Genomic DNA, 27,722 nt, shown 5'->3' on the forward strand with positions numbered 1-27,722 from the left:
TAAACTACAAAGAGATGTGTAGTGACTACAAAGAGACAAAGAAGCTCCCACAAAAAGACCAAAACAGACAAAAAATGACCTCAAATAGATGAAAACTCTCAGGAAAGATACAAAAACGACTACAAAGGGACACGAAACCGCTATGAATGACACAGCCCCATAGGTTTTAAAAGACATAATGACTGCACCTCAAAAAGAATAACAAACCAATAAATGTAGTTATGTTCCAACAGTCTTTGTGCTCAGGTTAGAACATAAACCACTGACACAGTGATTTAATCCAATGGACAAAATTAAACCAATCTAAAAAACAATTTCAGCTTCGACAAAAGTAATACAATCTCAATTCTCAGTGGTTTCCCAAAGTCAGTATCACCTGCAGAGGTTTTGTGTTCGAAAGGATCACTATAGATGACAATGCTATTGAGAGGAATGCGTGAAAACAAGAGATTTTTGCTGGGTGCACATGCAAAAAAAAAAAAATGAAGCGAGAGTAGGAACAGCTTTTTTTAAATGAAGTATTTGGAGGCGTTCGTTTAAATTACTGAACTCAGGGTCGTTAAATGTCCTGAAGTGATTTCTTTCATGAGAGGTTTTGAGATTACATGATTAAAAACTTACACTTGACGAAAAAAAAAAAAAAAGAATTAAAAAAGTGATATGAGAGGAGCATGAAAATGAGAATACAATGTCAGGTTACTTGATGAGTGCGCGGGATGTTTCAGCGTTAAATAATTCACGGTTGCAGAGGTATACTCTCGCATTCCGTCAATGTCAGCAAATCCAGGGAGCGTAAAGAAACCCTCTATGCACAATCCTAAATATTATAAAGCATACGGAGCTGGCTTGTGGATCCTGCTGTAATGAGAAGCTGCTGCATGCTGCCTCTTTCAGCGGCCCACCCTTATCTCTTTTATCCTTTTAAGAACACATCTAAGCCTCCTGAGTCCGAGCGCTGAGAACCGCATCGCCGGTGATCACGACAAGCCTTTAAACTCAACACAAAAGACCGCATGCTGCATCAGGAATGCTCTTACTGTAGATATAACAGCCCAGCCCTTGTAGTTAGCAAGTTTAAAAGACAGAACATACTCTTCATAATTAATCGTAGAGGTGTTTTCATCTTCCGTGTCCATGGCAACAGTCATGAGACATCAAAAGGACGGCGAGCGCGCGGGGAGGTGGAACTGAGGGCAGCCCGGTCACCCATCTGCTCGCCACAGTGCTACAGCCTGGGATCACGGCAGTAATAGCTGCTCTTCAGCTGACCGTTTAGCCCCTCTGATAGGCCACTGAGGCCTCGAGGCTTCCGGTTGGTGAGATCATACCTGTCACTTTTAATGAGCGGCCACACTCCGCCAATTAGTGTATCTGACACCACAGTGCAGAGCGTCGGAGGCAGGGGGTCTGGGGATAGAAATGTGTTTTCTTCAGGCAAAAAAAAAAAAAATAGAGAGGAGGATCTAAAATAAGACCAGTGTTGACTTTTTTTTTTTTCAAAAGAATCAGTGCAGTTATGATTGCTTTTGAGATTACTAGCACACATCTCTTTAACCAAACAACCTGTGATACAGCCAGTCAGACAGAATGAAAGAGTAGGCGCATTGCAGCAGTTTTACGTCAGCCAGTGTTTGAGGCACAGTGACTGCTTGACAGCTTTCGAATCTGGTTTGTGCACAGCTTCAAATTGGGCCGAAGAGAAGAGACAAAACAGTGAGCCTGTGATTGCCTCCTCCTGTTAGGTTTACTTTTTAATTTAAAGGTCCCTCAAATGAGGTTGGGCAAAGTTTTTTCTTTTGCTAAAATTGGAATGACAGAAGAGCAGTGTTTTCTATCCTCAAGCGGCAGGGCGATCAAAATTCACCTGGTGACATGTACTCGCACGATGCAGCCGAGAGCAGGATATAGCACGAAATAACACAAGTAGGGTTGTAAACTAGCGCCAAGGCAACCAGGCAAACCAAAACAGTCCACAAAGTTGTAGTTGCAAGCGGCCAAGAGGAATTTCCTCTGCAAGGTCCAACTGGGAGGAGACCCAGAACTCACTGGAGGGTTTATGAATGCCTCAGAATCCTGCAATTGGAAGAAAATGGATGAATGGATGGAAAGTTGGAGTCTGCTGCATGTATTATTCTGCCATAAAGTTAAAAAAAACAAGGATACGAAAGGATCAATATCCACTGAACGAGAGATCGATCCCTCTCTCAAACTGGCCGGACACCGGAGAGCTTCACAGGTCAAAGGCTGGTCACTTTCAGACCAGAGGCAAATCTGTCTCACACTCTGCTCCACGCTGAAGTGAATGAAAAGCGAATTTCAGTCTGACTGCACTGTTAGAGGCACCAAAAAGCAAACAGTTTAGCGAGGGACATGTAAATCATCCACACGCCCACACAGTCCTGAAGAGGTCCACAATAAAAAATCCCCCGTGTGGGTGTATTTGTAAGCACCAAGCATCATATCTGCCTCATGCCAGTGGACTGAATGTGAAATTTAGTGGTTCGTGTCAGTTTAACAGTCAAATGGAGCAACAGTCAGCCTGATGAATTCTTCTGTGGCTGTGAAAAAGCTTTGTAAAGTCTGAGACATCACTCGGGTCTCTTGTGTGGTGTGGGAGCGTTGTTTTTTTTTTTTCACACACAGTGAGTGTGTTTAGCTTTTCCTTTGAATGGAAGACACTACTGAATTGCATTGCGGGAAGTGTAGGATCCAGCATTTTGGAGCTCGGCCCCAGTGCCCGTGCTGCATTAATTTCAGTTTAATTTCTCTTTTTTTTTCTTAATTATAAATGGTTCTCTTGCAAGTTTCCCACCCACAAAGACTCTTCTGTCCCTTAAGGTGATATTCTTCATACTTTGTAGAAGGCAAAATTATCATTTTATATTATTAGAATAATCCCGTGATTGATGATTTAGACAGATAAAGTGATGATCATGTATTGATTGCTGTAATATTATAATAAGGTGTGTGTACATGGTTGTCCAATTGTAAAACAGGCAGTGTATTGATTAATGATTATAAAAAAAAAAATGGATCTACTATGAACAATGGAAACTATGACCAATGTATAAAAGTACCTTTAGATATTTGATGCTTTTATTTTCCAAAGGGAGGACAGAAAATACGGAGATAGATGAAACAAAGGTCGCAGATACAAGTTATTACCTTGAGCACATAATAACTTCTGCACACATGAAAGAAAAATATCACCTTATGGGACACGAGGGGCTCCTTGAGGAAACGCAATACTGTATTGTTGAGGGAACCCTTGTTATGGCTTGTAAAAAATATCCCTGGTAAAAAAAACAAAACAAAAACAAAGAAAGGCACCTCGACAGATTTATACTTGCCGTTGCACCGAGGGGTTTGTGAGTCAGTTGCGAGTCAGAATGTTTCCGTGAGAGAAGAGAACGTACGAGTGATGATCTTAAGAGTGTTGTTTCTCGTCCCTGTGGATTCATCAGCTCTCTGAGAGAACACACAGTTTTTATATTAAAGCGTTTAATTCATGGAGGATCTCCAAAGACTCTGCGCTTTACCGCTCCGCCTCAGAAAGTATTGACTCTGGGAGATTTGTGTCATTTTGATATAACACGCTCCATCGGCTTTATTTACTTTTCATCTGCAGCCCGAAGGTCCAACCAGGCTCAAAGAAATGGGCCAGCATCCTCTCGGCAGTTTAGTGTATCTTCACTCTGTCACGTCGTTCTCTCTACCAACCCCCAAAAAAAGTTATCTACAGCAGCCTTACAGCCTGTCGACGAGGGTATATGTTGATGCCATAGTTGTCACCTGACAGGCGATATAGTCATCCCATTAATGTTTTATTGTTGTAACCGCGGCCACGCTGAATCAAACATAATGACTTTCCATAAATCTGTGTGCCTGGAGGCATTCAGCCGCCTGATACAGCAGAGACGTTTGGCTAAATCACATAATCATGGTGTTTATTCCTGTCTGCTTTTACTACTCAGTAAAAAAAAAAAAACTTAATGGAGGCAAGTAAAAGAAATGTGGGAATAGAGAAACTTTCTGCTGAATAACAAAGTATGAGCTTGAACTTTGTTAACTTGGCCTCTTTTGTTTTTTTGAAAATAAGAAATATAAATGTATCGGAGAACCACTTGGGTTGACAAATGTGAATATTTTGCAGCTTATTGGTGCGTGGCACTATCTGAAATTGCTTTTTGCTGAAGAAAAATAGCACCTTTTTTCAACATGCAGTAGTCAACACTGCCAGAGTATCCTCTGATGTTTGTGAGCCAAATCCCATTCAACTTTTTTTTCAAAACTTGTGCGCAGCTGAGGCACGATAAAGCCTTACACTTTCTCAGCTTGATGGATTCTGTGCTCTGGTTTTGTTGGTCTGCACTGTGTGTGGGTATTTAAACCACTGTAAGCACTATAGTCAACATAAACAGCTTTCTCCTTCCCATTGTGGATTTCTGTATGTGTGCTACTCTACAGATAAGTAGTCTTGGACCTGGCGGCAGGGAATGAAGACATGCAAAAGTTGAGCCACGTAATGGAGTGGAAGCATTAAGCAAGCACATCTGTGTTTGTGTCTGAAGGGATGTGTACCTGCACTTTGTGTTCGTGCAGGCACAGATTAGGACTGGTTTTCACTCTGGGGAAATTAAGAGTGGCTGCCCGCCGTCCCCGGTGTTGGATTAAGAAAACATAATCACGTTTGCGGTGGTGTGTACGTATAATTTGAGCTCCGGCGTGTGTCATGCTCTGGTATGTGTATATTAGACATCATTTCCTCCATTAGCCGTGAGCGCTGTCATCCGTGCACCATTAACACCATGCTGGTGCCTTTCTCTTCCTCTTCTGTTTTGGCTGTTGAAGCACAGTGGAGGAGATTTCGCTGCAGATGAGATGCAATCCAGCCAAAATAGCTGTAATCTCAGCTAATGACCAGCGCTCTATGCAGGCTTAATGTTACCAGCGAAATGCAGCCGACAGAGAACAAACCAAAATAAGATAAGAAAAGATTGCTGATGTTTGGACCCCACTTGCCAACCCAAGGAACACAAATATACAACAAATATATGTACATTACACACACACCTAGCTACTTCCTAACCCAGGGTGCTACGGGAAATGATGCCGGTCCACGCATCCTGGAAGATTCAAATGTGTTGGTCAAATGGCAGGGAACGCCAGTCAAAAATGATTGATCTTTACTGAGTTTAAAACCAATTCATGGAGACCGATTATGTGTTGCATCACAGACCTGAGGCGTCAGCGTGTGACGGCCTGGGGTTGAAATCAGACTCATCAATCAACTGTAGTTGAAAGAGCAGAAAGATGGATTGTTCTGAGTCTCTCCTCTTGAGTCCCATTCCAAAGCTTGCTTTGTTTTCGAGTGTATGCGTTTGTGTTTATTTCAGCCTCCGACTGAACTCAGCACTCAAGTCCGGTCTTGTTGCTGCTCCTCTCCTCATGTTCATGAGATAAACTAGGGGGAAATGTTGTCTGGATCTGCTCTGGCACACTGGGATCTGGGAGTTATGCTTCACATGGACTTTTGTATGTAATCTCACCACGAAAAAACTTACTTTATGTTTGCTGTGAGCACAATGGAATTATTTTCATCAGATATTATGACCAGAGAGACTTCAATAGATTTTCCTGGAAAAAAAAACAACAACTAATTACCAGATAATGGGAGCCTCTGCAGCCAGTAAAATTAATGCCTCTACTTTAATTACAAACTCTTTAGTTAGATAACTATTTGTAATTTGACCCTTATTTACTTTTCAATACATGTATATATTGATATTATTACCTTTTTGTCCTTCCTCGTATGCTCACATCCATGCAGAGAGACACACATGTCAAATTCAAGTTATTTATTTATTTTACATACTGTGATAAAGCCACGATTATTTAAATAAATAATAAAATTCATATATATTTTATTCTATTTTATTTTGAAAAAGATAAGAAGTGCAGCTAAGAAAGAAAACAGCAGTGCCGGTCGTGCCTGGCTGAAGTCAGACTGCAGGGCCTCAAGGTGGCGAGCACAGAGTGATGGCTAATGAAGTGCGCGCACACACACACACACACACACACACACACACACACACACACACACACACGATCCTCTAAGGCAGATCCATCCGAAGCAGGTTGGGAACCCCAGGATTCGTTAATGGGACAATCCTGATGGATCGCTTTGTCTGACGGCCTGCGGTGCTTTCCTGAACGAGAGGCCAACATCCGCAGGGGACGAATGAGTTTTAAATCACCTGTGTGACCCCCTGCCCTCTTTCAACCTCTTCCCCAAGGTGCCGTAGTACAGAGGAGAGGACTCAGAGGTGATTTACTGAGTGGGAATCAGCATATGAATTCAGAAATTCCAACCACTTTATTTATTTTTGGGTCCCTAGCTTAATTTTGGAGCTGTATTGCAGTTAATCAAAATTGAGGGCTGAGTAATACATCACAGTGCTCTGTCAGACACAACAGATATGCTTGTCCTCTTGTGAATAGGAACTGCTTACATTCTTTTCTGAATCAATCATAACGTCTCATGAATATTACCTCCTTGCTAGTTCACAATTGTCTGCAAATAAATGATTTTCAAAGGCCAGTCCAGGGCTCTATCTTAATTAAACTGACTCATGGTGGATAAATAATTCTGTCTGTACAGCCTGTAGGACCCGAAGGGAGCTCTGAATATATTTCCTTGTCAAGTTAAGCTTTAATTAGAAGTTTAGGGTGGGGAAGTTGGTTGTTCACGCTTGTTTTAATGATTAAACCTTTGTCAGCAGTCTGAAGTAAATTGAAAAAAAAAAAAATGAAGTGTGTTGAATGAACCTTGGTATGGAATCATGTCCAGTATAAATTTAAGGCGACAAAGTCAAATGCAAATTATTTGACTCTACTCTTCTGTTAACATAGTAATTTAACTGAGTGGTTTTTGTATCAGATAATCAGTCAATTAAATTTGTAGACTGTGATTTCGTTGCTCTGTTCTGTACATGCAACATCTATTGAATATATGTCTGGACTCCCTCCTCTGTGGCTCTTCCTGTTCAAGGTTTTTATTTTCCAATACGGCAAGTTTGTTCTCATATTAATCGCGGGTCTAAAGCAGAGGATGGCGCTCACTGTACAGCTTGTAAAGCCCACTGAGGAAATGTGATTGTGATTTTTTGGGTTACACAAATAAGATTGATTTGATCTGATTTAGTTGTGTTGTTCATGTTGCCATCTGGATAGCGATACAGAAGTCTCCACTGCCATACCACCAGACTAAAGAGCAGCTTCCTTCCTCAACTGCCTCTCCGCACTCCACTTTATGAAACAGACAAGGAATGTCCTTGTTCTAGCGCTTTGCTGTACCACATTAACAACAAGCGCCTAGCTGCCATCTCCGAGAACGTCTCGCAGCCAAAGAACACATCATTGCATCCTGGGGGGAGAAGTAAGATGCACACAGGTCCAAGGCAATACAGGGTTTTATTACTTGATGACAATGACAAGCATGTTATGCCATCGAGAGCTGACTAAACACATTAAAAAACACTTAAAGCAGAAGAAGGATGAGCTAGAACTCAACCTCAGAGCTAGCCAGCTAGCCAGCTAGCTCTGACCACTGACCATAGATTTGTATAGATGAGCTAGATACCAGGAGCAAAGATGGCTAACCCACGCAAACCAATATGAATTGCTCACCTAGCGCATCGGCCTAAAAAGGTTTTATTGTCTTCCGCGTTTACCTCCTTGTAATGCTTCCCATTAAAAAGGCGCGCCGGAGTTTCCCCTGCTGACCACGCTCGCTACCTACACTTGACATTACGATGACTTTGCAGGCTTTTAAATTGCTTTTCTCAGCTCGAGGAAAGTTTTATAAATACAAAACCTCCATTGATTAGAAATGTAACCTTGTTCGCAGCTCCGAGTGTCCTGTCAACAGTTTCACAGACATCTCTATTACAGCAGTGGACTGTGGGGAAAATGCTATTAGGGCTGCAAACTTGCGACTGACTCGTGATGACTTGACTCTGGACAGTTACCATGACTACCGTGAGCTGCCAAGGCTCTTTAAAAGAGGAGGATTTGGAACCATCTGTTTGACAGTTCAGGCTGTCACAATATTGTCTACTATTTTTACTGCTTTTTCTATTAGTTATGAGTTGTGTGTTTTGTTTTATAAAGCACTATTCATAAATTACTGCGATCTATGTTGCAAATTAAGACGGCTATCACTGTTGATGTAGTAGTGGTAGTAGAAATATCACATAGACATGTACTTGATGAGATAAGTGGAGTGATAATGTCTTCTGTCCCTATTTGACAGAGCTGCTGCCAAATTAAATCTCTGCTAATGAACAGACAGTTGTTAAAGTTGTTCGAATTCATACATGACAGGCCCTTATACTGTCTGCCTACTGGTGTGGAGAAAAACAGTGAAAGTACCATACTGAGTGTCTGAGCAGCCTGACAAAGCCAATTAGTGAAGACATCACTGCGGAGATTTGTGGCGAAAACGATTTAGAACAGAGACGTGGTTATTTCTTCCCTTTCCTGCTGAAGCTACACGAAATGAGCTACCTATAAAAACTGTAAATTCCGAGCTAGTTACAGGGAAAATGAAAATAAAAATGAGGAAGAGGCCAACATAGGCTTTTTCTCAAGGTTATTCAAGGTATTTTCAAGCTTTCATTACCACATAGTTTTGCTTGCTTTTTCACATTTACCAGCTCAGATTGTAATTGTAAGTGTCTGACAACAATACGGAAAGGGCAATAAACCTTTCTGTTAAAGAGGAAGAGCTTTTCTGGCTCAAGTTTCTCTAACCAGAAACAGTGGTTATAAATTAGACCTTTTAAAGGCACCAGTCTTCATTAGTAAAAACTGTAAATGTATCTACGGGAGCATGGAGTTTCTGGTCTACCGCTGCCTCAACTGGTTATTTGACCTCACCAATGAGGCGATGTTTTCACCCGTGTCCATGTGTTGGTTTGTCAGCAGGATTGCCAAAAAACATCATATTCTGTCTTTTCTTCCAGACATTTCGATGGCCAATTGCGAGCAGACTGGATGGAAACGAGATGCTGGAGATCCAAGTATACAATTACAGCAAAGTCTTCTCCAACAGGTAAGGTATACCGCCGCTGCCAGCTTGTCCTGAAACCACATTTACCACAACAAACAGCATTACAGCGCAAACAGAGACTGACACACAGCACGTGTTTCCCAGCTGACGGAGGATACGCCTGCGCTCCCTGATAGCTTGTTCTAAATCGACCCAGTTGTGTGTGTGACAGGCTCCAAACCGCAGAGCTGGAGGTAATGAAACGCCACTACATCCTCAGTAATGGGCAGATTTGTTACTTTACACTCTCCAAACAATCAGGACATGAAAAACACACAGTGCTTTAGTCGACGGTCGCGTCTTGATTGTGTCTGACGCTGTAATTACCAGATTATCTGTGTGAGTGTGCGTGTTTGCGTGTGTGTGTTTGGCTTGTCAAGTTTGTCGATGAGAATACTGGTCATTCAGATACATTTTGCTGCCATTGGTTTGTATTACTTTACTGACATATCCGTAGTGGAGGAGGATGTATTTCAATTATGAGCCTTTTACAGTTCTAACATTAAGTGCTCTTGAGCAATACGCTGATATTAAAACCTGCTCCAAGTACCCTGCTCAGCACTCTAATTACTTGTAGGAGCTCATTTGTGCAGATGCAACAGTGGAAGCTGGCTAATTAGGTTATTTCCCCCGACCCCTCCACCTCATCTTCTTCTCCTTTTTCTTGCATTTCTTCATCAAGTCTTTTTCTTGATGCGTCACAATCTGAAAAGACCTTTGCAGCTTGATGCAGGAAGTCTCTCCGTCTCCTGCGTCCGCAACAAATCCCGTCTCATCGTAACAGCTGCAATCGTCTGGACGACTGCTTGCTGTGTCCAGACTGAGGACACATTATGTCGCCCACGCAGTCATTAAAACCTACTCTTCTCTGTGGGCGGTGATGTATGTGTGCGTACCACCATCTTTAAACTTGATCTGTGTGACCTTATCTCGTCCGCCACACATGGATGTGGTTCACTTGCAAAGACGGCTCAGAGATAAAGGCTGGTGACAGGTGTGCAGGCAGATGTTGAGTCAGTTCTACATCAAGGCGGCTCTTGACTGTCATCACAATCTTTCTGGTGCCGTCGCGTGGAAGAGGAAAACAGAATCGGGACGAGAATTTCACAGCCGCACAAGACAGTTCGCAGAGGTTCAGAAAGTTTGCAACAGAAGCAGCCCGATAATCAGACTGGCGATATCTCTGTCTTTCATTTAGCCCAACAGCAGGTAAAATTATTACTTGTCCTGGGAAATATCTCAGTGTCTGATAAATGGGTCGACAAGACATTTTGTACGGACGTGGATGGTGCGCAGGGGATGAAAACGGCTGAACTTGTTGATCCCCTGTCGTTTTCCTCCAGAGCCATACTAAGGTGCACTTCAGTTTTGGCTGAAATAGCACTTTTTACGACCGAATGGATTGCTGTGAAATTTGATTGTCACGTTCATGTCCTCCTTAGGATGAACTGGAATAACCTTGGTGATCCGCAGCGCTGTGTCAGAGCTTGGGAAAGGTCTGGTTGCACCCGTTTCCATCCTGGCAGCACTGAAAGATGAAACATTTGGAAAGCCAAGTACAGCTGCACCATTAAATTGGATTATTCCCTTTTAAGGGTTAGGAGTAGACTGGAAGTTAGCCACTTAGCTGGCTAAAGTCTGTCGTCTAGTCAGAATCGGGATCCTCAAACTTTTCATCTGTCATCAGGTCAATATTTAAATGTATTCGTCACTTTGGTTTATGACCGAATACCTGCAAGACAAACGGCATTCACATCAACCCCAGCTGTAATTTAAACGCTATTATGGCAATGTGCAATATTTTTTTTTTACCATTTTCTATTTCTGACACAATAAGACGCTGTCCCCAGTCTCAATCACGCCTTCAAAGCTCCGCCCGGCCATGCTGGTTTTTCATTTTTTTAAAGCAAAACACTTGACCTCTTTTAATAACCACAGAACTGCAGCAGTCTGGAACCTGGCTACATTGTGACTCTTGACTCTCAACATTGTGTATTGGAAACCCCCAAACATCGAGTACTGAAGCGATTAAAATGCATATCTGAAGTTCTTTGCAGCTTTGAGCTCAGCTATGGAGAATTTCAGTATCACATCAGGGAATTAGCGAGAAAACAAACAAGAAAGAAAAAAAAAGACGATCGTAAACGGTGACACTATTTTTAAACCAGACGCAGTTATGAAACTTTTTCATCCCCTCACTCCACTGCTTGAGAGCACCACGACCATTAATGCATGCACGATATGCACAAACAAGCACTCTTGCATGCAAAGACACTTAACCCACACACATTAAGACACACACACGCACATAAACACAGCCCGGCACACATTTAGGGAGGTAAATAATTCAAGGAGAGTCATAGCTTGTGTTGTTCTCACACCTGCTCCATATGTCCACAGGCAGGGTAACTGATCTGCTTCATCACTGCTGGCTCCGGCGCACTGTAAGGCCAGCGTGTCACACCCCTGAGACCGCAAGTGCGATCGCATTACCGCAACACAAAGAGAAAAGCAGTGATGCATGATGGTCTGTGTGCTGTAGTGGCATATAGACCGTGTTTTATTATCCGTTTTCCCCTGTGGCTGATGTGCTTTTATATTCTGTGCGCTGTGGAGAACCTTGTGTGTGAGTTACTGAGCACTGGAGCACAGAGGAGGTTATATGAGCATATGATCCAACCTGAGGTCAGTGACTCCCAGGGGATCCACGGAGGAATACCTTGGTATTAGAACTGGAAGCACTGATGTTGTTTTTTTGGCGAGCTTAAGTTGGCTGAATCCTTCGGAAGTCCACATTTCCATAAGCTGTCTACAAGGCCGTTATGACATGCCTCAGTCTTGTCTCACATGACCTCTGTGAGGCTACATAGATCCGTAGATTGCTGGCCTTTATGTCACCGGAAGGGCTTCATGTAATCAAGCCCCACAGACATGTTCCTGAATCACGGATCAATTTTGTTTTGCGAATCAATTTTGGAATGAAAATGAAAGCTCCGGGTAATTCCCAGGCTCATTCATCTCTGGTCCTCAGCTTGGACGCAGAGACCCACTACAGGTTTTACTTACAAGTTTTCTCCTTGACAATGATCAATAATGACACTGATGCATCAAAAAATATATATATATTAAATATCCTACCGATAAAGACATGGAAACTGTTGAGCTGCAGGAACAATGTTGCTAGGATTATCCTCAGATCGTGTTTCTCACGATTTGAGTTTTGGGTTTAGTTTCCTGAATTTCCAAAAAAAAAAAATAATAATTGATGAGGGCCTCACTGCTCACTCAGGCTGTGTGGCTGCTCGAACATGTTCGCACGGGTGCCAACATCATAAGCTGAAAAGTAGCAAGCTGCATAAAGCTAACCATAAAGTGGCTCAAATCGACATTAAACATTCTGCAGTGTCACCAGCTGCCTGGTCATAAATGGACTCAACACTCAACAGGAACATCTATTTAAGCAAGTAAAGGGATGAAACACTGGTGGCTAAAATGTAGCCAGCAATGTAAATAGGCCTAACAAGGCTTATGTGTCTCTAAATTCTATTTTAAAAGCCTGAATGGCTGCTGACTTCAGCCTGAAAGCTTTTTGGTTAAGACCAAGTAAAGAGCAGTGCAATAGGTCAGGCATAATTAACTGCAAGAGAGCAATACGTTGGTGCAGACAGCTCATTCATTAACCCTAAAATAGGAGCTATTACACAATATTTCATGCTATTAAATGTGGTGTGTGTCCCAACTACAGTCACCTGTTCTGTGGTTTCATCTGAATTTCACTGATCAACCGGACAGAACCGTACGTGTTTTAAAATTCTGCTTGGTACACGAGCTCTGCAAACTCCGTTGAAAAACACGTAAAGGTCTGCAACACTTTGGAAGTGCTTCCTCTGTTATGTGTTCAGAGTGAGTATTCAATATCAGTGTGTTCGACTGTTTGACTTTTTCACTGTTTAATCTTAGAAACTGGCTCAGAGTTTTACTGCAGACACTTTCCTCTGAGGAAAGATAAGGCTGCCGTCCCCCTCTTGATTTCAGCAATAAATCAAATTACCCCATTACCAATTTATTGTGTTTCATTTGCGGGTGTCTGTTTATCTTTACGGTTTTCACTGGAAGCCCGTCAGCAGTGTTTTTCTGGCTCCAGAAGAAGGCTTTATAATCCTGTCATTCTGCACACAGACTCAGCAATTTGTTGCTTAGTCTGAAAATGTAAGCTTAAACATAAACCTGTTCGTCTGTTGAATTTCATCTTCGCTCTCTCTCTTGCCTGAAGCGCTGGAATGAACACTGCGGACTTGTACCTTTTATTATTTATGTAATATTTTATTTCACCAGATGCACACACACATTTTAGTTTATTTAGATTATCGGATTTGGATGGTTTGCCATGAAATGTCGTATAAACATTCGCATCCTACACAGGATGAATCTGGGCTCTGGACAAATCTCCAACACTTTGTTTCATCTGCAGATCAAATGACATTCTCTTCAGCTTTAGGTGTGCTGTGTCTTTATTGTTAATATAGCAAACGGAGGCATGCTAACATACAGAACTATAGATGATGAATGTGGTAAATGTTAAACCTGCCGTCGATGATGCACGGCTGTTTGTCATCGCAGAGCTAGTGAGCTGTAAATCGATGAGCAGGACGGCTTTATGACTATATTGGATTTTTTGATCATTTTTGTGTGATGAAGCGCTGTTATGTGTGATTCACAGTACGAAAAGATACAGTAAATCAATGCCGTGATATTAAAAACAGACACTTTAAACATGGCACACTTTCATGTAAATGCAGTAAACTGATGGATACTACACTGAACTAAATGTTATGTTTCCTGCCGATTGTCATAAAAAACCCCACCTGCCTCTCACTTTCCCACAGATCGGCAGGTGAATAAACAAAGTGTGCATCATATCATGTTCACATGGAATCTTTTATGATAATTTTTTCCTTCCTTGGCCGTCGTGAAGCCGGAACAATGAGGCACGATGCTGCATCCAACCACACGCACAGATGTGATGGACACTGGTTGTACAAAACATGACACTTAATAGCTTCTTCTATTGTTTGTGGTTAAAGGGTTGTGTTTTGCCTGTGTGTGAGTGTGTGTGTGTGTGTGTGTGTCAAGTATTGATTGCGTCCATGCAGATCAATAGATATACATCCTCGAACGCCAGTGAACACCAGACTGCCGAATCCTCTCATGTTTAATATGATTGTAGACCCGCTGATATCGACGCAGCACTCGGCTTCTCTTCGGCTCATCAAAGGCCAGATCACACACACCTGTCGGCCGCCAACATTTCCATTTCACACCGTCCTCCAGTTGAGTTACTGGCAGCTGTGCCGGATTAGCGCAACCTTGAGGAGAAAAACCCTGTTTGACTTGGGGTGGAAGAAAAAAAAATGTTTTGCATTCCAAAGCTCCTGAAATTCACCTGAGCCACAGATTCCATCATAGTCACGCGTTGGTTTTGGAAAAAAAAGCAACTCGAGGGCTGACACAGAAAAAATAAAAACAAATTGAAAGGGAAGGGAGCTCTAAATTATAAAGCAGATGAAAGTAAATTGTTTGCAGGACTTCAATCAATAATGAATGCCACCTTTTGAAGTGCTAAAAAGTGAGCCAGAACATGATAGGCCCTGCTTGGTTCAATTATTCAGCGCTTGTACACACGTTACAATGGCTGAAAGGAAATGACAGACCATTTGCTTTCCTAAGTAGCTCTGGACATATTGATCTCCACTGACCAGGGAAGTAAAGAGCCAATTGTACAGTAGGGGGTGGGTTAGTATCTTCAATGTTATTGCTCAGAGGGAAAAAGTTCACTGCATAACACCGCTGATATCCCTACAGAGCTTCTGGAGTCACGTCAGGCCTGTAAAGTTGGAGTGTGTAGTAATTCAGTGGGGAGCCTGGCAGCTATGCGCTTTCACAAAGAAAGCATCTGCCAGCGCCTGAGGGGAAGCACAAACCTTTTTTTTTTTTTTTTATAACTTGGATTTAAGTGAAGTCAAGCTCTGGAAGTCCAAACTTACCTCGTTATTAAGTTTTGAAGCTCAACCGGCGAGTGCAGCCTCACTCCTTACTGGAAGCTTTAATACATCCTCACCAACCCTAGTGGGCAAAAAACAAGAAAAAAAAACATGTTCGAGGACAGCAATGATGATGAAAAAAAAAAAAAAGAGAGAGAGAGAGATGAGAGAATTCATTTCCTGAAGAAAATGAGTGCTGGAAAGTCGCAGCTGCTGCTTGAAGGACATATATTGACACTTTAAAAACTGCTTTTATTGGAGAAAGTGCAGGTAGGATAGCTGTCAGCTCAGGAACATGGCACAGACGTACCTATGGTGCGTTCTCTGGCACTGCAGAGACTCGAAATCAATTTTTAAAAAAACAGGAAGAAGGAAAAAAAATAACTGTTCAGGATTTATATTTGATCGAAAGCAGCGTGACATCAGCCGTCTTCAACCAATTCTCCCTCGTCTGGTCGTCAGTCTTTATTGTCCTGTTGGTAATCATCTGCTGCTGTCCCAGTGGTTGTTTTATCCCTGCATGTGTGTGTGTGGTGCGTGCCCGTGTGTGTGCCAAGTGGTAAGCTATTGATCGTTTTGTGGTGTAATCTCTCCCTGCAGACTCACATCCAGCTAAGTGATTGTGTGCCTGCTCGTCCTGATGATCGTCTAGTTAAACCATTTTTTATCCTGTATTTCATGTATGCAGTGAATTTAACAACACAGCTGCAGTTGACATATTACCAGCGTGTGTGTGTGTGTGTGTGTGTGTGTGTGTGTGTGTGTGTGTTAGTGACCATTACAGTTGAAATGACATATGGCTATAGCTCAGTGTGGGCTGTGCTGCAGGTTCATGGCATGTCACTGATTACTCTGCGAATAACACACTGTTTAGGGGGAAACTCTTTGAATTATTCACCAGCTCTAATTGGCTCGCTGAATGGGGACTGTACTGGGTTTCTTCCCACTGTAATGTTCGATGAAGGATCCTTGAGCAGCTTGCAGAAACAGACCTTACATCCAATGATCTCATATTTAACAGCAACACGAAGTCCTGGACATGTTCTGTTCAACCGTGACAACAAAGTACCCACGATGCCTCTGTAAGACTGGTGTCCACTGAAGTGTCCCGAGCCTTTTCTGTGTAGCTTTCACCCCGGGAGTATTGCGAGCGCTCCCAGGGAGGCAAATGAGCTCTAGTCAAACGCAACGAGCACCGTCTTTGTCAGTCATCTTTTCGAAACGCTTTTTGAATGCCAGTCAAAGGTTTTATATTCAGTAGCGAGCAGGTCAATGTTTGATTCTCAAGCACTTCCAAAAAAATGTACAAATTGAAATACGGCTTGGATATTGATACGAACACTCTTTACAGGTCAGAATTTAAAGAATCCAGTAACTGTTATGACATTAAACCTGAATAACTCCCACTAACATAATGAACCATCGCATGAGGGTTTTGAATCAGAGCACAGAGGCTCTGCAACCTTCAGCTTCACTTTTCACTTCAAACAGAGGGAACTTTTTCCTGCAAATTTCAAGTAAGAGCAAATGAAACAGTAAATGAATATAAAGCTTTTCATTCAGTGTGGCGTGTGAATGAATGTCCCGCTGAATAGTCTCCATCCACTGAGCTGCTTGTCCTTCAGGCATTGATAAGAGCCAAAGAGAAGTGGCTGAGAATTGCTGCCTCGTGCTGAAACGTGCTTTGAGAGATTAGCTCTCTGAATGTTTGCCTACCTGAGCTGCACAATGTGAGCTTTTCTCGAATAGCGTTCCCTCTGATGTGCAGCGGACGTGAACAGTTTCGCTAATTGTCTCAGCAAAGTTTTCCGAATCTATTGTTAATAGTGCTTCTTGTGTGTAGTATGTTGTTAGGCCCCGTGCAACTGAAGGCCACACAGGGGAGGTGGATTATCACAGCTGGTCTGAGCTCTGAGTGATTTGAACAAACAAACCAAACCAATAACCTACAGAGGCTACAGAGTGGATTCACAGTGGGATCAGTAATATTAGCAGCTGTCACGATATCAACAACTTTTACAGTGTTGAGTGTGAATATACAGAGTGATTATGTGTCAGTACATATGTTTAATGTCCACTGTGGAGTTTTCTCTTAAATAACCAAGATGCATTGTGTGTATCCTCGAGGTCTGCAGAATTTAATTCCCTGATCATAAATGCCAATATTTCGATATTCAAGTTGTGCGGCGTTAACTTCTGCGTTCATCAGCTAGTCGTAGTCTTCTTGTTCACTGCCTTGCACTGCTACACTTGTTCGCGCGTTACCACCACCAACAGCTGATCGGTGGTACGGCATGAAACCAGCGACGGGATGCGATTTGGTCCGTCTGAATACACGGGCGCTGTTTGCACAATACAAACAAAATGTGAGCTCATTCTTGAAAACATTGCTCTGTTTCTCTGCTATAAAAATGAGTCAAAAATATCTTTACCTTTTTAATATGTAACAAATGTATTTCGTGCTTGAACATTCACGTACACTGTGTATTGCTTACTGATTATGCTGCAGAGTAAGCAGCACAATGTGGTGGAAAAAGTCACAAGGGACCAAAGATTGCTTGTGCATTTCGTAGGTTAAATGTTCGAGCATGTTACATTCTGACCTCACCACCAGCTACACAGTGTCCGCAGAGATTTAGAACTGTTGCATCACTTAAACATTTTTTTTTTTTTTGAAAGTTTCAACCAAGAGAGAGCATTTCAGCAGCAGTTTTATGCTTTTTGTTAAATTATGCAGTGAACGTTCTGAAAGTTGTCTGTTTTAATGTAGAAAACAACACAATGAATGTTACATTGTAAAACAATGAAATAACCCAAAAATGCAACACCACATTTTTATCCTCGTCGCCATTCAATATTATTCCCCGTATATGCATAGAATTTGTCTGAGATTAAAGAAGCAGAAGCAGAACTTGATTGCAACAGACAGTTACTGCTTTGTTTGCTCTGACTCAGCAACAAACAAAACAACCTACTCAAGGATTAACACTTTCTCATCTCTTGTTGATAGCAATTCCACATACTGTACGACAGGGACTAAGCGTTAGTGTCTATTTGAGCTGCTATCTGCATCTTTCAAATCACTTTGAGGAGTGACACACTGTAAAGGAGTGGGTGACGAAGGCAGTGTGGCACTTTGTCAAAGTCTGTCACGGCTCGTATCCATCACCACCTACCACACATCCGTCTGTTGACATGACTCTATTACCGGCCTCCACACTGTGAAGCAGAGCGCTGGAGAACAGATGCTTCTGGTGAATAAAAAAAGAAAGTGATATTTGTAAGCGTTTATGAGGGCAAATTGAAAAGTGGACGAACTGGTGACGTGACAATGAGTGTGTACATCTACACAGATGTGAACAGATGGGCAGCAAAGGAGAGACAAAGGAGAGAGGCACCATATAATCTCTGATGTAATCACGTGCATTGATCTCATTGATTTCTGTTTAAGATGACTGGCTCTCTGTTGGTGTTTCCCCGCAGGCTGGTTGGGACTTTCTGCATGGTACTTCAGAAGGTGGCTGAGGAGGGACACCTAGAGCTGACCGACACACTCATTGACGACAACAACACATCGATCAAGGTAAAGCTAAACGCTGCTCTCACTACTGAAATGGTATTTCTAACTTTTTTTTTGTTGTTTTCGCATTAACAACCTAGAGAGACCAAATGACCAGACATTAGCTGAAGCTAGTCATCTGAGAGTGTGTATTTGGAGTGTGTCTGTGTTATAGCTCTCCCCAGGAAACGTGTGTAATCATCTGCTAGAATTCAGTAGTCATGATGTCTGAGAGCAGCAGGTTCGTGCCTTGCACTCCAGGAGGGGTGTTTATAATATTCTCTTTCTGTCTGTCGTTGCCCTCGGCTAAATCAAAATTGAGATAATACGCTAGCTGTGCTGACTGGATAATCATTTCACCAGAGTAAAAACAAAAATCAAGCTTGTTGCCTGGTAGGTTTTCCACATGCAAGGAAATCTCCTTGGTGTTGTGGTGCATAACAACAAATGAAGCAAGCGGGAAAATGTAATGAGAGATTTAAAAGCTGAGAACTAAGAACTACATCTGACACTTGGGTGGATATTTCAAAGTTTTGCCCAGATAGAAATTGGGGGAGCAGCAGCCATAAAAAAAAGAATAGAGTTTGGGGTTTAAATATTTAACTCACATAGCTAAAGTAATGAGCTGGGACAAGCCTGATACAGAGTTTATGTACTGTGAGGGTTTTTCTGACCTTGACGCTGTAAACTTCAAATTTGAAAAGTTGACTTTACTTTTAAAAAGTCAGGAAACCGATTACCACAGAAGTAAAGTAGATTATATGTTTTAACACCTTAAATCTATTTTTACTTTACTTGTTATGGTAATCAGTGTCCTCAAGTTTTTAAAGTCCCTTTGTCCCTTCTGCAGCGTAACTCAAATGAAGACTGAAAGGGAAAACCAGATTCCAAACGGTTTGTAGTCGCTAAATGACATGACTCACCTTACAGCAGTAGAAGTGAAATTAATCCTCACAGGCGGCACGTTGCATTCACAAGCAAATAGAGGGACATTAAACAGAGAAATCAATCTTCCAATGCACCTGCTGCGGTGGCAGTAGGAGAAGTAACTGCTATCGCATGGCTTATAAAGCCACCGGCGTTCAACAAGCGCCGCGACAATCTCTTAGCAACACTGGCACATTAAGACGCTCGCTGTTGTCATTAATTCCTGATATTCTCTATTGATTGGAAACGTTTAAAACAGCTGAACCGAGAGCAGCTCACTGTTTAGGATGATATTTCTGGTGAATAATGTGGGAGTGCATGTGTGCGGCGGTAATCTGGGTTGTGTGTGTGCGGGGGAACGTAACGGTTTGAGGCTTTAATGCACCCCGGGGTGCAGAATTGTGTTGGTGGAGCTGGGAGTGCTGATGTGATGTTTCTGGGATGATGACACACAGCATGAGGAGCGCTCGGGGGCTTACACACACACACACACACACACACACACATGCACATACACTGATATGTGCAAGTTCTTGTGGTTTCTCACAAACACACATCAAAGCACACGCACACAGCCACACACACACACACACACACACACAGTTAAGAGAATATCAGGGTTGCACAAGGAAGAAACCGGGGGAAACTACATCGAACATCACCTGAGAGCAACACCAACCGCACTGGCGTGGTTGCCATAGCGACAAATCTAACTCCTCGCGGACTACTACAATGAATGCCTCGCGAGGATGCGAGGAAGAGAGAGACACGTTAAGGGAGAAACGGGAACGAGAGCCCCGTTTTCTATTTTCCCCCTCATCTGTCTTTGTCAGTAGAATAAATTGGCCGCTCCGTAATAAAGATGAGGTCACTGTCAGGGGGATCATATTTGTCCAAACACAAGTCCCCAGAAGACACCAAAGACAAACTGCACGTCTTACTTGTTTCTGGCCTGGATTAAGCTAACATTTACCGTCAGACTGAATTCCCCCAAGCAAATGCCAGGGAGAGGAAGTGATTTATAGTCCTGTTAAAGTTTGTCACCGATTGTTGGGAGCTTTTTTTCGAAACAGAATTAAATGGATTGCTGTTGATAAGTTCCGACTAAGCCTTGAGGTGTTGGCTGTCATTTAATTTGACCATTTATTTGGTCATAAACCAAAGCACTGGACAAATTAAAATGTCCCCCTGGTGATGTTGCTGGATAGAAATTTAAGGGATCACATGGATTTAAGGGATCATTTTCTGGGAAATACAGATTTTAATGGCAATCTATCCGACAGTTTTTTTTATTATTATTATTATGGACCAGTAAACCACATAGCCACAAAGATAAGATGATAACACACTGAAGGTTGAACAGAGTGAGACCTCATTAAAAGGCTGCATAGAAAGATTTAATGAAACTGAATTTTAAGACATAATTCCAAGGAAAGTAGTTAATATGACATGACAAGCCTGTGCTCCTCCTTTTAAGCTGGTTAAAACGATCTTGACAGCTGAAGGAGTATTAGCTATGACGGTCATGAAAGCATTTTGTCACCCTGCCAAACAAACAAATTATATTAGTGTCAGGAACATTCGTTCTTTTGTCATTTCTGGCATCCATAGAAGTTTCTAGATTAGACATGACATGAAGCCCGTGGATTTGATTTGGACAGAAGCAGCCGAGAGGTGAAATAATGAAATCTGCTCACCAGTTTTATAGTTTTGTTAATAATAGAAATGACTGAGATGAAATGATTTCTCTTCCAAAATCTTTAGGGTTGAAACTGCTGCTCCTCTGTGGAAGTTAAGGTTTTTAATCGTTTTCATCTGTTCCCCTTCTGTTCTCAGACCAACGTTACCATAGAGATAAGATACCAGTCGATGGATGGCACAGTGGGAGTGTGGAGCGACGGGGAGTTCCTGGATGTTCCCGATGACCGGGATGGGATGTTCGCCTTCGAAACCGACAGCTTGCTGTCAGGACAGAGCCACGGTTCCGGGACGTCTCCTGGACGATCCTTACAAGGATCCATACCGACCTTCAGGAAGTGAGTCGATCATACAAACTGTCTCCATACTAACTATTATCACATTACGATACGATGTGGTGTTTTAATGATGTGCTTTAATTTATAAGAGATCATTAACAGTAACAGTACGACTGTGGCACACATGGATTAGAAAATGACTTGAATGTGTTGAGGTACAGAAATGTATGTGACACTTATACTTTGATACATGCTGTCTGACTGTTACAACATCTGTTACTGACGCGGAGGCCGAGGAAGTTCTCTGAACACGTACATGTATGACGCAGATGTTGCCGTCGTTAATGTTTGTGCGAAAGTTTCAGTATAATCCGTGCAGCTGAACAACTAGTGTTTGATCTTAAGTTGTTTATATCAGATTTGCCACATCAGACGTGTGGGGAACCAGTTTCACACATCAAAATGTGTTTTCCAGGTGCTGCGGAGAACTGCTGCACAGTATGTGAAAAAGTGACTACAAGTTTGAAAATGAATACAAATGTGGGGGTGTTGAGAGAGAGAGAGAGAGAGAGAGAGAGAGAGAGGTTACCAGACCTCTGCAGTCTGCGCCTGACATCTGCACGAAGCTCAGGTCGACATTGGCTGCTTCTTGCATAACACACCTGAAAACTCCAGCTTTCTTTTTAACTGTCTGTTGTGAGTTGGAAACGCATCCGCATTGTCGGTGTCGTGATTGACATGCTAATAGGGGCAGGGGGGCAGAGACTTTCAAAGCTGAGGGGCCTTGATTGCCTCTGGTCTCGTGCTGGGACTCAAGAACAGCCTGCAAAGCCCTGCCTGAGGATCTGAGGCTGCAGCCTGGCTCATAAGGGAGCGATGTCGCTTCGAGTTGTGATCAGCAGAGTCCTAAAATAAATTCTATAACTGAATGGTAACTTATGATTGTCATGATACCAGAGTGTTAAACTTCGGTACAACAGTAGAATGGACAAATGATATTGAATTGAAGTATATTGAACCCAATTTGGATTCTAAATAAAAAGTCGATTCCCCTCCCTCTAGAATTTGTATTTTTGTTGAATATTATTTGAACTTCCCCAACCTCAACCTGTAAAAAGCCACCAGGATAAAGTCAAACTCATACTGTTAAATACCACTATCTTTTTAAAGAATCTGAAAATCAATGGCATGGCAACAATGGCATAGTGATCCTTCTTTTGTATGCGGATGTCTTTGTCCATGAGTAATCCTCGTCTGTCAAAGAGCCACCATCATGTGTTGGGGGATATCGAAATGGATTTAATCGGCACCGAACCTGTGAACCTTGCTTGTCATCGACAACTGTGTCAAGTCGCAGGGTCTGTTTATACAGTGAGTGCATTTGGTTGTTCATAAAAATAGACAGCTAATCCCAGGCTGTACGTGGTTATATAGATTCAGAGTGAAAAACACTCTGCCCCACGGGCTGCTCTCTTCCTCTTTGCACAGTTACGTGGTCCTCCTCTGTGGTTTGCTTGTCGTGTTTTCTGCTGAATAGTATGTGAAACAATCTGTGGGTGGTATCGATTTACACTGAGACTATCTCCACAGCCAGACCTCTAAGTCCATCATTATAGGCCGCATGTTGAATGGGCGGGTGAGAAAAATTGTGTATGTGTGGGAATGAATGCCGTTGAATATGCATTTTTTTTGTTTTTGTTCGCTGACACTGAATGCCCGTCTCAGGGCGTAAAATTAAAAATATTTCAGGGTCTGCTGTTGCGAGACTGCAGGCAATCCAAGAAAACAAGAAAAAGTTGACTAATCTTAAAGTTTTAAGGCATCCCACGGGTGTTATATAACAGACACAGTGTTAGGATTTGGTCGCGAAAGAAAAAAAGAGATGTGGAGAGGGACTGAAAAAGGGTTCAATAAAAGTGGGATGAGAAGAGTCACCAGACTCATGGAGCTAAAACTTGAACTCTGTGTTCAGTGGCTCTACCTCTGGCACGTCCATTTACATATCCTCACCTTTCCTCGGGTGAAGCCTTCCGTCCTTGCTGTGAAGGTTGCACCTGTCATCCAGCCGCTGTTTTTGCAGAGAGCCGTCAGTCAGACCTTGTCAGGGTTGCCGTTGGGCTTTTGTCTGACAAAAGAAGCGAACAAGGTGCTGCAGAAAATGCCAATAACTTCCTCCCATGCCAACAAATCCACCTCTAATCCACCTGGTGTTGGCCAGACTGATGGGCGTGTGGGGAAATTTTTAATAGCCTTGCCACATCTCATTTAAACCCTTTATTTCCCGTAATACCAGCTCCTCCCTTTATCCCTGGTTGAGAGAGTTTCACTATTAAACTTTTTAAAGATGTTTCATTGTGTCTTAAATTCTGACACTCTCTACTAGAGCCGGTCTTAATTGTCCTTACTGTGGTAATGGAGCGTAAATGTGCAGGAGATGATAACCGGGGATGAATCTCTTATTCCTGCAGGGAAGAGGAGGAAAAGGATGATGAGAATGTCATGAACAGTTTAAGCTCAAGGTATATTTCCTGCATCCTCTCCTGTCTGCATGATTCTCCCCAACTTTTGGTTTGTTGTTTGCTGTGTCTGTTGTTTAATCTCCTCTTTGGTGCAGGTGAAATAATAATGTTGCTTTAAGTCGAATACCTTTGACACCATCATGGAGGGCTATGTGTCCTGAAGGCACGATGACAGTCTCAGAATTTTCGGGTGGTCACCAGTCTGTACAAGTTTTTAATTTAAGCGAGGGTTGATACGTTATTCGAGAAGACTTTGTTGTTATGCTCGTAGGAAATCACTTGGTCTCCCAACAGCAATAAATAAATCAAATGTTTTGACAAATAAAAGGAATAAATCCAGTAACTGTGGCTGTTGCAGGCCTCTAATAAGCCCGTCCAATCGTCTCATTCGGCCCATATGAAGAGACAGGCCTACCTGGCTGTGTATGTATGTACATACCAGTCTGCCTGTGTGCACGCTATCCTTTTCACTTCTTGCACTTTTTGCTTGCCAAAGTGATGAGTGAGCAGCAGCAGCAGTGACACACTCCGTAGTTCAGCCGTCAACCAAGTAGCACAAAGCACACAACCCCTGAACTTAATAAAAGAGGAGCTGCAGCAGCAACATACTCATTTTGCTGCTAACACACCCTTGAATGACTAGCATTAGCACAAAGCACACAGCCCCTGAGCAGAGGAACAAAGCTACTGCACTGCAACATAATCTTTAAGCGGCTAACGTTGCACAAAGCACACAACATACAGCAGTAAGGACAAACCGCCGCACTAGGTAGTCTTTACAGACATTCGTGATTACTATTTTGCCTTTGTTACATGATTGTGGCATCTTACAGTGTTGTTCCTTTATGCATGTATGACACTGAAAGAGCTAAGAAAGCTTGTTTTGCGTAGGAAACTAGCCGCTAGTGCGTCTGCCAGCCGGTCAGTGAGCACTTAGAGGCAGCTGGCATCAGTGTAGTCTGACGGGGCGTGTTCATGTGCTTTGGTTTGGCTCTCGACGGAAGGGGTTGTGGGATTGTTTTGGTTGGATACATTCAAAATTTAGCGTGCCCTTTTTGGTTGCTACACTCTTAACAATGCCAGCTCTAAAGCTTGTGTGAGAAGAGAAGTTACACTGCATTTCTAAAACAAGAGCTCCTCTATAATGGATTATTCCCATGCAGTGTCACAACTGCTCTGGGTTTACTCCCTCAGAATGGAAGAACAAACAGAGGAGCTGCGTCTACATGGCACACAGAGCTCCACCCACTGCTGTCTATTTCTGTTATATCACCTGCAGCCATAAAGGTCATATATGCTGCTTGCTCGACAGGAGAGTGTGTGCACAGTGCAGTTTCCATTTGGCATCGGATTTCATTTCAACTTTAAAAGACAACTGCAACAGGGTGTAGGTGGCTTGTTAAGACGTACTGGTTCCTCCTCATCCTCTTAATTGAGTGGAATTGCACTCGGAGATGAACGTACCAGTGCCATCGCCTCTCATTCCTGCAGCCTCTGCCCCCCTCCTCCAAATCGTCTCTGTGTCTGCAGGATGTTTTATGGCGGCGGCCATGAAACATTCTGTCCCGTCTGCGGCTCCACAATGAGACGGCTTTGCAGGGGTTTTGTTATTCCTAATAAATAAATCACCTTCTGCAAGGTTTTGCTGCCAGTGAAGCAGATCTGCTGAATAGTGCATGCAGAGGGAGTTGCCAGACAGGAAGAGAAAGGATTCAAGGCCCCAATTGTCATTTGATCTGTGGACATCAAATACTGGAAAAGAAAAGAACAAACAATGAGATAAAATGGGGTTGCATGGTAGAATGCGATCATACTGTACCACTGGCTTAAGGGCTACAGGACAGGATTGTTTTTTTTTTGTTTTTTTTTCTGGTAAAAATCACTTGATGAATTAATCAGCGCGGCCACACCAAAACGTAAATAGTCATTGTGTTTATTCAAACCATTTTAATATGCATGGTTCATTTGCATAACATCAAATCCGAGCCAAGGGGACGATTCAGCCCGAGTGAAGCTTATCTTGAAAGGATAATTCACTGAAAACAAGTGATGATTTATTTATTATGGGGTTTTTTTTTGCCAACGTGTGATTCATTTGTCCATCGGCGTAATTTGCTGTGTCTTCAAAGACAGCTCTGTCGTCACATGTTGATGATGTATCATTACACGGCACTGTGGTGCAGGCGGTGTGCAAGTCCTTAATCTCACTTGTTTATTATCCCAGTGGGTCGGCTCACTGCAGCGCTGACTCCCTGTGGAAACATCATAACATTAGATCAGCTAATAGTGAAATCAGATACTTCTTATACAGTAACCTACACATATACTAAAGGCAAAGCTTTCTGGGTGCACCTGAATGGACAAACACCAGTCGTTGACATTTTATGCGAGACATTAGCCATGCCACCACTGAATCTGTCATCGCTTTAGCTTGACAGCGTTTCATTTTTATAGTTTTTCCAGAGCCACAACACTAGAACTTTGTTACACCATGTGACTGATATTCATAAATCAGTATTGCCAACTTTCTGACTCTTTGCTCTCAATCCTGTGAATAATCTAAAGGATGTGTTGTTGTGTTTCCTTCTTCTCTGCTGTCCTCTCTTGTTTCCTTCTGCTGAGACAGGCTCTGGATTGAAGCCTTTGCCTCCTGAATTTTTGACATTCCCTGTTTTCTCCTCTTGTAGCTGTAGTCTCTCGAGGGACTGCTCTGTTTCTGTCAGCTCTGCTGTTGTGTTTTGCAGTGGTTTTGCCGTGATTCTCGTTCTCAGCTCGTGTGTGATAGTACGGTATGTAAACCTGAGTGCTGTGAGCGAGTGTGTAAGAGCTCCTCTCTGTTATTTTTGTGTTTTCAAGCACTGATGTGGGAGCAGACGACGATGACATGAAGACATGTCTCCCCCTCTCGGGGTAAATCCCAGTTTTTCTGCATCACCTGATTGTTTGTCCCATATAAGAGAACACAAGGATTTGGAAGAGCTGCTGTTTTTATATTTATTTAATATTTATTAGTTGATAAAAAGGGAAAAGAGTTGTTGAAATTTCTCAGACGTCATCAGGGATGCTGAGAGAAGAGGAACATTTGGTCTTTGAAAGCCTTTTGGTCTTTGACATTGTTCAGGGGTTTTTCCTCTTTCCAGTCCAGTTGATGCAATAACAGAGTAAAAAATGCAAGAGAGCTATTTGGAGTGAATATTAAAATTTAAAAAAGTAATGGATGTTCATAGAAAAGCTGGTTGTTGTCTCATGTTCTATTCCTACTTCCTCCTTCCTCTTTATCTTCCTCACCATCATTCCTCTTTTCCACTTTCTCGCTCCCCCACGCTGCATTGATGATGAATCATCGGCACGAACAAGCTCTGAGATCATGAGGACATTTATTCTAGAGATAAATGCACACACAGAATCACAAATATAAACGCCAAACTGCCTAAAGATTTTGTTTTGTTTTGTTGCTGTATGTAGGCCATGAAGGCTCGAAGCACGCTTTCATTTTTGGGCGTGAGGCCATTAATTTTGCATGTGCTTCTATCTGTGTGACACTAATGAGGGTAAAGTTATGAACACTTCACAAGATCACAGGCAAAG

At 42.5% G+C, this 27,722-nt stretch overlaps 1 protein-coding gene across 13 annotated transcripts in view; it reads left to right on the forward strand.

Moving 5' to 3' along the window:
- Positions 1 to 27,722, forward strand: part of otofa (otoferlin a) — an 84,443-nt gene that overhangs the window by 16,692 nt on the left and 40,029 nt on the right. For 9 of the 13 annotated variants that reach the window (XR_005072442.1, XM_037086006.1, XM_037086011.1 and 6 more), the window contains exons 3-5: positions 9,027 to 9,115; positions 18,637 to 18,736; positions 21,476 to 21,675. Coding sequence is in view for 12 of the 13 variants with exons in the window: in XM_037086006.1 (XP_036941901.1) it covers positions 9,027 to 9,115; positions 18,637 to 18,736; positions 21,476 to 21,675 (389 nt within the window). In the remaining variant the exon portion in view is untranslated. Of the gene's footprint in view, positions 1 to 1,290; positions 1,313 to 6,024; positions 6,052 to 7,288; positions 7,439 to 9,026; positions 9,116 to 9,217; positions 9,307 to 18,636; positions 18,737 to 21,475; positions 21,676 to 27,722 lie in introns of those variants that run through there. The other 4 variants (XM_037086017.1, XM_037086012.1, XM_037086016.1 and 1 more) reach the window with 4 other exon arrangements.

This window comes from Acanthopagrus latus, chromosome 22, assembly GCF_904848185.1.
Source record: "Acanthopagrus latus isolate v.2019 chromosome 22, fAcaLat1.1, whole genome shotgun sequence".
NCBI classification, from domain to species: Eukaryota; Metazoa; Chordata; class Actinopteri; order Spariformes; family Sparidae; genus Acanthopagrus; species Acanthopagrus latus.